Source organism: Chionomys nivalis, chromosome 3, assembly GCF_950005125.1.
Source record: "Chionomys nivalis chromosome 3, mChiNiv1.1, whole genome shotgun sequence".
In the NCBI taxonomy this organism is placed as follows: Eukaryota; Metazoa; Chordata; class Mammalia; order Rodentia; family Cricetidae; genus Chionomys; species Chionomys nivalis.
The window spans coordinates 4,047,408-4,061,411 of record NC_080088.1 but is presented as its reverse complement, the minus strand read 5'-3'; the positions used below and the strand labels follow the sequence as shown (position 1 = coordinate 4,061,411).

The 14,004-nt window shown below is 44.5% G+C and overlaps 1 protein-coding gene across 4 annotated transcripts in view; it reads left to right on the top strand.

The window, feature by feature from the left end:
• Ttc3 (tetratricopeptide repeat domain 3) overlaps positions 1 to 14,004 on the top strand; it is a 100,456-nt gene that overhangs the window by 64,970 nt on the left and 21,482 nt on the right. For 3 of the 4 annotated variants that reach the window (XM_057764433.1, XM_057764431.1, XM_057764430.1), the window contains 5 exons: positions 254 to 310; positions 1,367 to 1,437; positions 5,106 to 5,270; positions 8,671 to 9,685; positions 11,707 to 11,772. In XM_057764433.1, the coding sequence (XP_057620416.1) occupies positions 254 to 310; positions 1,367 to 1,437; positions 5,106 to 5,270; positions 8,671 to 9,685; positions 11,707 to 11,772 (1,374 nt within the window). The remainder of the gene's footprint in view (positions 1 to 253; positions 311 to 1,366; positions 1,438 to 5,105; positions 5,271 to 8,670; positions 9,686 to 11,706; positions 11,773 to 14,004) is intronic. The other variant, XM_057764432.1, reaches the window with a different exon arrangement.

Sequence of the window (14,004 nt, the reverse complement as noted above, 5' to 3'; positions counted from 1 at the left end):
GCCTTACGTTGCTCTAGTTGATAGGTGTTGCCTGATGTGGAGAAAGGTACATGCTGCTTCCTTCATGTTTCTGGCCCCATGCTGGACATCTGCTTTAACCGGTCCCTGGTCTGGTGCACTCAGTGTGCACTCCACTGCAGAGATGCCTGGACATAATATATGGGGCTAGTCAGGGAAGTGAGTGTGCTTGTTTTCATTGAGATTATGACTCTACTGTTTGAGGATTTCCTGATGCTCTTTTTGATTTTTTTAGTTTGGATGTATCAAGGTAAAAAACAAAGGCAAGAAAAAGAAGCCAAAAGATTCAAAGGTAAGGAATTTTCTTGAGTGGTGATTCTTCAGTCTCCAGTAACTGTCGTGAATATGTTAGTGAGAAGGAACAGCTTGTGGAGCAGTGTGAAACACCTTGTCTGAGTCAGCACATATGAGACTCCATGAGGGTGACAGCAGAACAGAGTAGTCAGGAAGGTCCCTGTGTTCCTGTCTGGGCTACCCAGCCCGTTACTCAGGTGCCGCTGGTGCCCTGGAACTTGCTGGCCAGCTAGTCCAGCCTAAGTGGGGTACTCCAGGCCCAGCGAGATACTGGAAAATGGCTGGTGAAGACACATGATGGCAATCTGTGGCCTCCACACACATGCACACACATGTGCTTGGCCACCTGCAAAAACCCATCAACACACACACCACAGAATTCATGCACTTACAGAAAAAAAAAGTTAAGAGCACACTAGCTGATGCATGCTTACTAGTAATACCACTTGACTCTTACGAGCAGATAAGAACGTTTTTATGGTATCCACAGCTGTCTAAACTAGTCAAAGTGATGAATTCCAGCCATCCCATCACCACCATCAACAGATTGCCATCATCCATTCTTCTCATTTCAGCTCGAAGCCCAGGAGACAGAAGAGCATCCCTTTAAATGTTGAGGGGAGGTCTGCATGGCTCTAGTGTAGAGGGAGGGACAGCTGGGAGACAGGGCACTAAAGGGGGGAAAGCTGCTTGGGGGTTTCTGCACAGCTTAGCTTTGCATCTTTGACAAAACATGAATATTTAGTTACTTTCTTACACCATTTACATTTTTTGGAAACTACCCTAAGTTTTAATTTTCAACCTATTTGTAGCTGTTAAAATTTATAATGCTATATTCTGTTTATGAGAAACTTTGAGTAGGTGCTTTCAATATTCACAGTCGATGTGCATGTATTCATGTAAATTCTCATGAATTTCAGAGGTGAGCGTTTTTAATCCATGTAATTCTAGAGTAGACTGGAGTCATTTTTAAGGGAGATTGTTTTTATCATTTGCCATAGAATCTCATCATTTTTAGGATGGGATAATCATTGCCACTTTTCTTTTCAACCAGCCAATGTTAGTGGGATCTGGAACAACGTCAGTAACAGCAAGTAGTGAGACTGTTACTTCAGAAGACTATAAGTAAGTATAAGTTCCTCAACAGAATACAAGTGTTTGTACCTTGAAAAGTCATGCCACGCCAGACAGTGGTGGCACATCTTTAATCCCAGCACTCGAGAGGCAGAGACAGGTGGATCTCTGAGTTTGAGGCCAACCTGATCCACAGAGAGGGTTCCAGGACAGTCTCCAAAGGTACATAGAAACCCTGTCTCGAAAAAAAAAAAAAAGTATAAATAAATAAATAATAAGAGTCACTCCAACTTACTACAGACTTGTGTTTCCTTCTATCTTTCCTTCCTGCCTCCCCTCCTGTCCTTAGAGATATGAATCCATTATGATAATCCTTACTGAGTTAATGGCATGGCTACAAGAATTCTAGCCTTAAGAATCCATTCAGGTTGTGTTAAAGCCATAGAACTATGGGAGGAGAGACTTGGGTAAAATAATTACTGACACAGATAAAATACGTGATAGGAATGTGTGAAATTGACACATTTGGAAACCCTTTATTTTGAAGAACTTAAACCTATAGAATCCTGAGCTGGAAGGGTGGCTTAGTCGTTAAGAGCACTTGTTGCTCTTGCGGAGAGCCCAGCTTTGATTCCCAGCGCGGACATCATGTCTCACAATTATCCACCTTCCAGTTCTAAGGGACCTGAAGCCCTCTTTCCAAGGCCACTTGGCATACACATGATGCATGTATGTATGTCATCAAAACAGAAATATACATAAAGAAGTCTTTAATCAATTAAAAACCAAGGGTCCAGAAATTTACCAAAACAATATACCTTGAACTGAATAGCTTACAAACAGTGGAGTATTCCTCCCTGTTCTGCCTGCCTCCCGGTGCCTCCGTGGATGGCATCTCTTCCTGTGTTCTCACAGATGGAAGAGTAAACTAAGCACACGTCCTGTTCTCATGTATGCTCTCATGGCCTCATGCCTTCCAGGAGGCCCCTCATCCTAACCCCGTCACACTGGTGATGAAATTCCAGCACGAGGGTTTCGGGGTGGGGCTGTTACACACAAACGTTTAGACCTTAGCCTGCCTTTACCGAGACTGACGTGGACCGGTGTCTCTGTTCTGGGACTCTAGACATGGAACTCATTTAACCCATTCATCTGCCACAGGACAGGTGTGTTACTGTGTCCATGCGAATAGACCTGGAGACCAGGGCTTAGTAGGTTGGAGTGACTTGCCCAAGTATAAAAAGCTGGCAGGTGACAGATTGAGTATTTAAACGCACATTCCAGTCTTGAAGCCCACGTTCAAGCTGTATGGTTTTTTGGTTTTCCGAGACAGGGTTTTTCTGTGGTTTTGGAGCCTGTCCTGGAACTAGCTCTTGTAGACTAGGCTGGTCTTGAACTCACAAGAGATCCGCCTGCCTCTGCCTCCTGAGTGCTGGGATTAAAGGCGTGCGCCACCACTGCCCGGCAACGAGTGTTAAGAATCTAAATCAGATTCTAAGCCTAAAAGGGCCTTTACATAGAGGGGAGAGAAAATACTGAAGGAAAAAGGAAAAGGCTCATGCTGGCAAAGATGGAAATAGTATAGAAAGCAGAATTGCAGAAACAGGCCATGCAGAACGCCTATGTGGCTGGTCTTCACCTGGGGTGACAGTCTGGCTCACCTAGTGTAGTGTTGAAATACCATAGTTCCTGCACCAATAAAGATGCTTCTCATGAACAGTCACTGTTTGGGGAAGGACATCATGTAACTTTAGACCCCTTCTGGGAGAGTCTGCCAAATCAGAAAGCTATGGAGTGAGCTGGACATGGCAGTCTTAGCTCTCAGGAAAGTGAATTTGAAGCTAGATTGAGCTACACAGTGAAGTAAGTTCAATGTCATCCTGAGCTACAAAGTTAAACTCTGTACACATATGCATACGTGCACACAAACACGCCAACAGTTCTCATTGCGTGCTCTGGATCAGGAAAGGTTATCAGGACCTCTCATGAGTCACTGAAAAATGAAATGGAAACAGAATTATGAATCTGAAAATCTACAATCTCTAAAAGATTTGCTGTTTTGAGGGTGACCATCTTGAAGTCACTACAAGGTCCACATTGCCTTACATATGGTCAAAGCTAATTTTGTAGGGTCAGGGCCCTGCAGGCCTCTGGTTTTAAGTGAGTTTGTGTTTTTCCAAGCCAAGGAAGCCGCACCAACATGGCTGGCTACATCTGTCAGTGTGGAGAATTTTGGTCTCTTAGAACTGTCAAGGAAAGCTGAAGTGTTTCCTCCACACCCGTCCAGCTTTGAGGATGGGCTATTAGTGGCAGACACTCTTTCCCCAAAAGCAGCAGAGTTCTTGTATTAACAGCATGGCTTTAAGACTTGTTAAAGCCAGCCAGGAGTGGTAGCGCACACCTTTAATCCCAGTACTCGGGAGGCAGAGTCAAGCAGAGTTTGAGGCAAGCATGATCTACAGAGTGAGTTCCAGCACAGCCAGGGCTACACAAAGAGAATTGTCTCAAAAAACAAACAAAAAATTAAAAATAAAATTTCAAAATCCCTGCTACAGCCTTGTGTTTGTGGTGGCAGCTTATACTGTAAAGTGCTTAGACTAAGGCAAGATTGCCTTGAGTTTGAGCTCATTCTGGGCTGCAATATAAGATCCTGTCTCAAGAGCAGAAATTTTTGATAAAAAAATCCTTTAAACTGTACTGTCACTAAAATGCACTGTAGAAAAATGTCCACACTTCCTGGCCTCTGCCAGTCTGTTTTCCACAGCTCCTCTGTCCTTTTCAGGAGCCATTTAGGCTCAGGCTCTGGCTTTGGCAGAGGAGATGAGGAAAACCTGGGACATTCCTCCATGGCTGCTCCTTACCTTGGCCCTGCCTCCTTTAGCATCCTCTTAGTTTGTCTTGAGCACAGAGGTGGTCACTGTAGTTAGGGTGTGGGCTCCGAATTCCCATCAGTGTTATTTGGTCTGGGTCGGTTCTGAGTTTGCTTCCTCCTGTTCTTCAGGATACTGCTATACACTTTTGTTTTCTATTTTTTGAGACAGGGTCTTTCTGTATAGTCCTGGCTGACGTGGAACTTGATATGCACAGTGGAATGGCTTTGAACTCCAGAGTCCCCTGGAGTCTCCTCATTGCTGGGATTCAAGCGTGTTCCACCTTACCCAGTCTTGCTTTTTCTGTTTTAAATGTGGAGTTTGAAAATAATTATGTTCTTAGTAAATAGAATTTACTCAGAATATAATATATTAATATATATAATAATATAATTATGTTCTTAGTAAATGGAATTTACTCAGAATATAAGCTGCAGTGTTTCTTGGCTGTAACTGCAGATTTTAAAGTTTCACTCATTTGCTGTGTTCGCTGTTTTGCCGACCTATATGTCTGCAGCCATCAGAAGAGGCCATCAAATGCCCTGGACCCAGAGTTCAGGATGGTTTAGATCACCATGTAGGGGCTGGGAACCAAACCCGTGTCCTCTGCAATATCAACAAATGCTCTTAGCCACTGAACCAACTCTCCAGTCTGTCAGTTGTAGCTTTTCTGTATTAAATTCTCGGGTAATAAATTTTTGTGATATAAAAGTGAGATTATTTTATTTTGATTCTTTTATTTTAATTACATATTTTTATAGGTTGATTTTCCCCCTGTGCTCTAGTATCTTCATCTGCAATTAAATATTCCTTTCCAAAAATTTATTCACAAAATTGTTTTTAACCCAGCAGGCGCAATTCAGATTCTGCAGGCCCATTTGCCGTGCCTGACCACCTCAAGCAAGATGTTGAAGAATTCGAAGCTCTTTATGACCAGCACAGTAGCGAGTATGTTGTTCGCAACAAGAAGCTGTGGGACATTAACCCCAAGCAGAAATGCTCGACTCTGTATGAGTAAGTAGCTTGGCATTCCCATGCTCTCTTACAAGACTGCCAAGGAACGATCCAACCTGTTTGATTGTGTCTCATATTTATTATCATGTTTAGTATTTGACGCGCCTCTGGGGAATGTGTATTCAGAAGCTTTGCTGTTTATTTCCAAAGCTTATTGAGGGTATTTGATTACTAGATTTAGAGTCCAGATCATCATTGGTTTGTCAGTTTGAGCTACTGATACTGCTGTTTTTTTGCTTTTAAAACCGTCCTGACAGGACTGGTAAACCAGGCTATGGTCTTGGGGGTTTTGAGATAGCGTTTCACTTAGGAGCTCAGCAGGCCTTGGCCTTGCCACCCTGCTGTCTTTGTCTTTTGAAACCAGAGTTGCAGGTGTGTGTGCACTCTGCCAGTCAGCCCTAGTGTCATCTAACTGTGAAGTCCAGGGCATCTCTACCAGTCAGCCCTGTCTCCTCTAACTGTGAAGTCCAGGGCCCTCTCTTACCAGCTGTCACACCTCGTCCCTGTGCTGATGGGTGTCTGCCACCTCACAGTCACAGTGTCAAGTTAACGTAGCTCGGGGAATGTTGTCCATGTTTTGGGAAAGGGGTCCCAGTATGCTGCCATAGCTTCAGCTCAGGTTGTGACTGTTGAGTTAGGGTGAGAGAAAACCCAGAGCCTTGTCCCATTGCCCGGCGCTGGGGAAGGGAAACCTGCTTTTCTGTCTAGGTCACTTTTGACGTCAGCTCCTTTAAAACAAGAATGTGAAATTTAACAGGTAATTGTGAATGATGGGAATAAAGCAACCTAGCGTAGAGTTCAGAAAAATGAGAGGCTCATGGCCATTCTGAACATCTCATTAATAAGTTGTATAGTACTTGAGTCTTTAAGAAAATAAATCAAGGGCTGGAGAGATATCTCAGCAGTTTAGAGCACTGTCTGCTCTCAGAGGACCCGGGATGTGGGTGCAGGTGCACATAGAGGCTTACGTCAGATCTTCTTTGCTTGCTTGCCCCTTTATTCACTGAGGCGGGGCCTCAGTTGAGCACAGTGCTCACCAGAATCACTAGTCTAACTAGCCAGCTTGCTCCAGGAATCCCGCCTTCACCTCGAAGTGCTGGGAGTAGAGGCCGGCTACCACACTCCCAGCATTTGCATCCGTGCTGGGGATCTGAAAGCGACTCCTCAAGCTTGCACACCAAGTTTCACTCACTGGCCATCTTTCCGGCCCTGTTTTAATATGGGTATAAAAATGCTGCTTTGCAGCAATGCTGCAGTATTCATTTTGGGGAGTAAAACCATGTTGTCTAAGAGACAAGATTTAACGTAAACTTGCATGTGCATGTATGTTGCTGCCCTGTTAGCAGTGGCAGCTCCATGGGCACTGCAAAGTTGACGTGGCTGATGATCATGTCAGACTCCACAGTCGAAACCACAGTGACTCTTTTCACCTTATATTCCCTCAGCCCTGGGCTTCAGCACGTTTCTCTGTAAGAATGACGGGTGTGGGAAGTCTTAGAGCAGAGCTGCATTAACTGTGACTTGGAAAAGGACAGAAGCATTTCAGAAACAGATTCTTCTGTGAGGAAAATAATCTTGTTAAAACACATTAAAATGGATCCTGGGTGACGAGTATTTGGGGCAGCAGTGCTGGCAGAACAGTGTTGCAGTGGGTGCAGAGCTGTGTCCGTGCATTTACACAATAGTGTTGCAGCAGGTGCAGAGGTGTGTCCGTGCATTTACACAATAGTGTTGCAGCGGGTGCAGAAGTGCGTCCGTGCATTTACACAATAGTGTTGCAGCGGGTGCAGAAATGTGTCAGTGCATTTAGAGCACAGAACGGTGTTGCAGCGGGTGCAGAAGTGTGTCCGTGCATTTAGAGCACAGAATGGTGTTGCAGTGGGTGCAGAGGTGTGTCCGTGCATTTAGAGCACAGAACAGTGTTGCAGCGGGTGCAGAGGTGTGTTCGTGCATTTAGAGCACAGAACGGTGTTGCAGCGGGTGCAGAGGTGTGTCCGTGCATTTAGAGCACAGAACGGTGTTGCAGCGGGTGCAGAGGTGTGTTCGTGCATTTAGAGCACAGAACGGTGTTACAGCGGGTGCAGAGCTGTGTCCGTGCATTTAGAGCACAGAACGGTGTTGCAGCGGGTGCAGAGGTGTGTTCGTGCATTTAGAGCACAGAACGGTGTTGCAGCGGGTGCAGAGCTGTGTCCGTGCATTTTGAGCATAGAACGGCGTTGCAGCGGGTGCAGAGGTGTGTCCGTGCATTTAGAGCATAGAACAGGGTTTTTGTGCTTCAGAGGGCGTATGAGCCTATTTCTAGTACGTTGTCTCTGTGTTGCATTGATTAGCCATGAAAGCGTTCGTGGAGTCTTTTGTTTCTGGAAAGGTCATCTTAGTGGTGTCTTGTGTGCTGTGCATATGAGTTGTATTTACCTCTTTTATAATGAATACAATATTGGAAGAAGCTACTTCTTTGAGCAAAATAGACCCCAGTCTGGAATGAACAAGACCAGTTCACAAGTGGTGTGCGACCGAGGACTCAGATCCCATGGATCTGGGTCTTGGACAGTGGGTTTAGTCAGGTGTGATGCATTTCAGTTTCTCTGAACGGTTGCTTGTTCCTCGTGAGCATTTTAATGGATTTATTGTCTGAAAATTGAATGTTTCTGTTTTTAAAAGTTTGCTTTGGTGACGAGTTATTTGAGGTTAGTGAACAGTTACCTCATTGAGATAAGAGCTGTTTAGTTTGTTTGGGTTTTCCCCCTTCTCATTTGGCATTTTTGTTACTGGTATTCTTAATTTTTTTCTAAATAAATGTTCTTGATTTTTTTCCATTATTTTTACATATATTGTGTAATTAATTAGTTGGAACTTACAAAATAAGATCTGACTTTTTTCTTTCCCCGAAAGAAAGGCATTAAGGAATTGTGTTCTCAGGGACGTGAATGTAATAGGAGACACTCGTTCGATTCTCCAAATCACGCAGAAACTGTATTAATTGAAGCACTATTTATAGCCAAGAGCTTAGGTGTAGTCCTAGATAACTTTAACATCTTAAATAAACCCATTCCTATTATTTTGTAATTTACCACGAGGCTCATGTTTTGTTACCTCTTGCTTCTTGGGCAGCTACATGACATCTCACTGACTCCACCTACTCTCTATTTTGATTTCCCACCTGGCTTTATACTCTGCTAAGCCATTGGCTGAAACAGCTTTATTCATTATTCAATAAAAGCAAAACATACACAGAAGTACATCCACATCAAGTGAATTTCTGCTTGTGTCAATGATTGCAATCTGGATTTTATTGTTGGGGTGGTTGATACCAGAGTAAAATACTTTTGCCTGGGGAAATAAAAAAAAAAATCTTAGTACTTTCTTGTAGTAACTTAATGTAAATGCTGTCTGTCCCAAGTTACTTCTCTCAGTTGTTGGAAGAGCATGGCCCCTTGGACTTGAATGACAAGGTGTTCTCTGAAGAGGATGAGTTCTTCCCTGAGGAAACTCGGCAGATGCTGGAAAAAGCAGGAGGTTTGAAGTCTTTCCTCCTGGGGTGTCCTCGTTTTGTTGTGATAGACAACTGCATTGCACTGAGGAAAGTTGCCTCGAGACTCAAGAAGAAAAGGAAGAAGAAGAACATGAGAGGAATGTCAAAGACAGAGTATTTACGAGTTAACCTACCCCTGAATCCAACTGCCAGGGAGTTTAAACCAGACGTAAAGAGCACAGCAGCGTGTGAAGACGTGGCGTGCGCCGAGCCCCTGAGGCCAGCTCCCGAGGATCTGAAGCCCTCACTGGAGTCTGATAGCTCTTCTGGCTCAGCCTCTGAGGACAGCAGACTGGAAGTGGTCTCTTCTGACTCTCCCTCCCCACTCTGTGAGGATGCACACCACAGACCAGCCTCCTCTCCTTCCCCCACACCAGCTCCCGAAGATGCCAAGCCAACATATTGGGCTCAGTCACACGTGGTCACAGGGTTCTGCACATACCTTCCCTTCCAAGGGTTTGACGTCAACCAGTCGAGGCCAGCGTACATAAACATGGTACCAAGCCTGCCGCAGTTCACCAGCATCTACACACCTTTGGCCAGCATCTCTTCTGAGTACCCCATGCAGAGGTCCATGCCAGTGGTGCCATCTTTTGTAGGCAGCGACAGAGCAGATAACAGTGCCACTGCATATTCCGAGGGCCACAGTCTGTATGCTGAGAACGACTCTGGTAACCAGATTGCCTCTGAAGCCCAGGTCCTTGAGGAGCCTTTGGGAGTGTTTGTGAAGTCCCAGAGCAGCTCGGCTGATGCTGCTCCAGCTCTGAGTGAGCCTGGCAGACACAGCAAGCATGGAGAGAGCTCCGACGGCCACTGTGAAGCTTCTCTAGAAAGTACCTGTGGGGTGGCAGATACTCCACCCACATCAGTGACTGCTGTGCAGGTGAGGCTTAAGGAGAAAAGAACATTTAATAGAAACATTTTCATTTCCATTTTATGCGTGTGTATATGATACATGTGTGTTAGTGCAGGCGCACATATGCCACAGCATGCATGTGCACATTACAGGCTAACTTTAAGGAGCCCCGTCCTCTCCCTCTGCTGTAGGATCTGGGGATTGCACACAGGCATGCAGAGCAAGTGCTCTTAGCTACTGAGTCATCTCAATGGCCTGAAAAAGGTGTTGGTACCAAAGCTAGGTTTACCTTTTCACCGCCATTATGTCTGTTTTACCAAAGAAATAGTTGGCTTCATAGTGGTTATGAAAACCTGAAAAAAATCTGTAAACTGGGTAGTGGTGGCGCAGTGCTTTAATCCCAGTACTCAGGAGGCGGAGGCAGGCAGATCTCTTGAGTTCAAGACCAGCTTGGTCTACAGTACTAGTTCCAGGACAGTTAGTGTGGTACAGAAAAATCATGTCATAAAAAACTGGGAGGGAGAGAGAGAGATCCATCAATCTCTAAATACAAGCCTTTCTGTAAGGCATCACAGGCACCTTTGTTGTTTGGATAAAGCAATATATAATACTGTGTGTTCCCTACCAAAGTTCTACACTACTAAGAAATAAGGTGGAGCCAAGCATCACTTTCATGACGAATAAAGCAAAGTGCATGGGAAACACACACACATGCTAACACAGTGACCTCATCACAAAGTAGATAGATAGGAAGTACACACACATGCTAACTACAATGACCTCATCACATGGTGGGTGGGAAGTACACACACTTGCTCACTGCAGTGATGTCATCACACAGTAGATAGATAGGAAGTACACACACATACTGCAGTGACCTCATCACACACTGGGTGGGAAGTACACACACATGCTAACTACAGTGACGTCATCACACAGTGGGTGGGAAGTACACACACATGCTCACTGCAGTGACCTCATCACACAGTGGGTGGGAAGTACACACATGCTCACTGCAGTGACCTCATCACACAGTGGGCTGGAAGTACACACATGCTCACTGCAGTGACCTCATCACACAGTGGGCGGGAAGTACACACATGCTCACTGCAGTGACGTCATCACACAGTGGGCGGGAAGTACACACATGCTCACTGCAGTCACGTCATCACACAGTGGGCGGGAAGTACACACGTGCTCACTGCAGTGACGTCATCACACAGTGGGCGGGAAGTACACACATGCTCACTGCAGTGACGTCATCACACAGTGGGCGGGAAGTACACACATGCTCACTGCAGTGATGTCATCACACAGTGGGCGGGAAGTACACACATGCTCACTGCAGTGATGTCATCACACAGTGGGTGGCTCAGTGAATGAGAACTTATTTAGCATGTGCAAAGCCCTGGGTTCCAGGCCAGTCACTTAAGTAGTAATGAATAAATGAGAAAGAGAAGCATTTGGGCCACCCGTGCCGCGTCCGAGTGCTTTGTGTGAGTGCGTTCCTAACCAGCGTGCAGACACACCGTTCTCTGTCGTGTCTTGGTGTGAGTGCGTTCCTAACCAGCGTGCAGACACACCGTTCTCTGTCGTGTCTTTGTGTGAGTGCGTTCCTAACCAGCGTTCAGACACACCGTTCTCTGTCGTGTCTTTGTGTGAGTGCGTTCCTAACCAGCGTGCAGACACACCGTTCTCTGTCGTGTCTTTGTGTGAGTGCGTTCCTAACCAGCGTGCAGACAAACCGTTCTCTGTCGTGTCTTCACTGAAGTCCTAGAGGACTTTTGGGGTGTCTTCACTGAAGTCCTAGTGGACTTGTGATCCCTTAAATTTTCTGCTTTCTAGCAAGCTTGGGGAAAATGTTAATACTACTAAGCCACTATTAATTTTGGTTATACTCTAAAGTTTTCCTAATAGTTTTTATATGAAGAAATATAATCGAAAAAAATTGGAAAAATTGTGGTAATGTTTTAAACTGTTGTTCAGTGGGCTTACTTGACTCGTCTAGCCGAGGTCCATTAACTTTTAAGCCGTTGTTTTGCCCATAGGTGTCTTGGAGTGTAATACATCAGGGAGTCAATACCGAGCCATATGGACCTTTTGAGACACAGCAGGTGAGTCAAAGTATATTAAATTGTTTAAATATTTCATTATATGATAACGTGTATACACACACACACACACACACATATATATATATATATATTTTGGATTGGAGCCAGCTAATTCCCAAAATTACTGTGGACTAAGCTTATACTGCAACAAAAGCTGGTTTTTTTGTTTAAATTTGAGAAGAGGAGGCAAAGAAGGTGGTTAGATTTTGTTTCCCTCTGTGTATTAATTCAAAGGATATTGGCTTCGTTTTAACTGGTGTGGTGAGCATGTATTAGTATATAAATGAGGTTATTCTCGTGACTGACATCCGAGATGCCAAGACTTGAGCCCCTTTAAGAATGGGTCAGTTATCTTTCTTAAAGGTAAAATATTAACTATTAAAATTATGTATGAGAAGAAAAAAGAAGGTACACTTATCATTATTTATGGAAATTAAGATGAATAACTGAAAGGTAATTACTTACAAGATATTTTCCATATACTAAGGCCAACTTACTGACTTGTAAGAGAAAATTTCACATTTTTAGTGGTAAAAATCCATTTCAGTTTAGCTAAGCTGCTATTGAGAGACTTAATGAAGAGACGAGTTTTGTTTCTTAATTCAGGACAGTCTTACTACACATGTGAACCTAACAGGGTTTAATAGCTTCTGCCGAGGCAAAGCAGTAATGGGTGCATGCCTGTAATACCAGTACTCTGGAGGCAGAGGCAGGATCTCCATGAGCTCATCTCATGAGCCAACCTCAAAATCTAGTGGCTTAAAATAACAAACATTTGCTCTGTCACAGTTTCTCTTGGTCAGAAACTTGAAGCTGCTTGGGAATTCTGGGTCTGGAGGAGTAGATATTCTTAACACAGAAAGGGTTTGCGAGTCAGTTAAAGAGACAGGTGGTCACAAAAATGGGAATTGGCACAAATATACAAGCCACAGTAAATGAAATGCTGATAACTTTTAGGCATTAACAAACCAATTCCACATGCATGGTTCTGAAAAAAGTAAAGTGCAGCTTTCTGGGAAGGGCACTGTGCAATTGCTTGCACCGGATAGGTGTGTGGAACAGGTGACCGCAACTCTCTGGGGGGAGCAGGTAGGTGTGTGGGGACCAGTGGACAGGTGACCGCAGTTCTCTGGGGGGAGTGGATAGGTGTGTGGGGACCAGTGGACAGGTGACCCCAGCTCTCTGGGGGGAGCGGGTAGGTGTGTGGGGACCAGTGGACAGGTGACTGCAGCTTTCTGGGGGGAGTGGGTAGGTGTGTGGGGACCAGTGGACAGGTGACTGTTTTGTTTATAATTTTAACAGCCAAAAACTAGATAAAATTTAAAGTTCTACCACTGGTGGCCGAAATGCATTGTGTCCATGTATTGAGATACTATGTTTATTTAACTAAACAGCTGTAGCTAAGAAGACAGGAATATATTGCTCATCCTGTCTGAGCAAGACCTTTATAGTTCTCATAAACCCAAGGGCCTTTACATTATTTTAAGTACATGTTAGTAGAAATGATGAAGTTGAAGATCAGCTACATTCATCTCATCCAGGCTAAGTTTTTTCCTTGTTTTCTTGTCTTTTTCAGACAGAATCTTACTATGTAGCCTTGGCTGGCCTCAGATTCATAGAGATTCACCTTCCTCTGCCTCCTTAGTGCTAAGGTTTAAGTGTGCACCACCACACCCAGCCCATGCTAAGGTTTAAGTGTGCAGACTTACTTGATCATTTACATAGAGTTAAGTGACATCCAGTAAAAGACGGAATCTGGTTTTAATGCGTCTGGAATCTGCATTCTTCTGTTTGCTCCTGTTTACTCATTTCTTTACAAGAACATCTTGTTGTGGGGAGCTGCGGGCCTGCTTTTCGTCCTGCCCAGCTCCCGCACGGCTAGCTTTACACCAGAAATAACAACACACAAATTGTATTCATTTAAACACTGCTTGGCCCATTAACTCTAGCCCTTACAGGCTAATTCTCATATCCCGATCAACCCATCTCTAATAGTCTGTGTAGCATCAGTCTTACCAGAAAAGATTCAGCATGTCTGACCTGGCAGCTTGCTTCATGGCGTCTGCTCCAGAGAGCAGAGCTGTCGAGTCTGAGCTCACTTCCTCTTCCTCCCAGCATTCCTTTGTTTACTCCACCCACCTATGTTTTAACCTATGAGGGCCAAGCAGTTTCTTTATTACCTAACCAATGAAATCAACAGATTGATATGACACTCCCACATCAACATCTGGC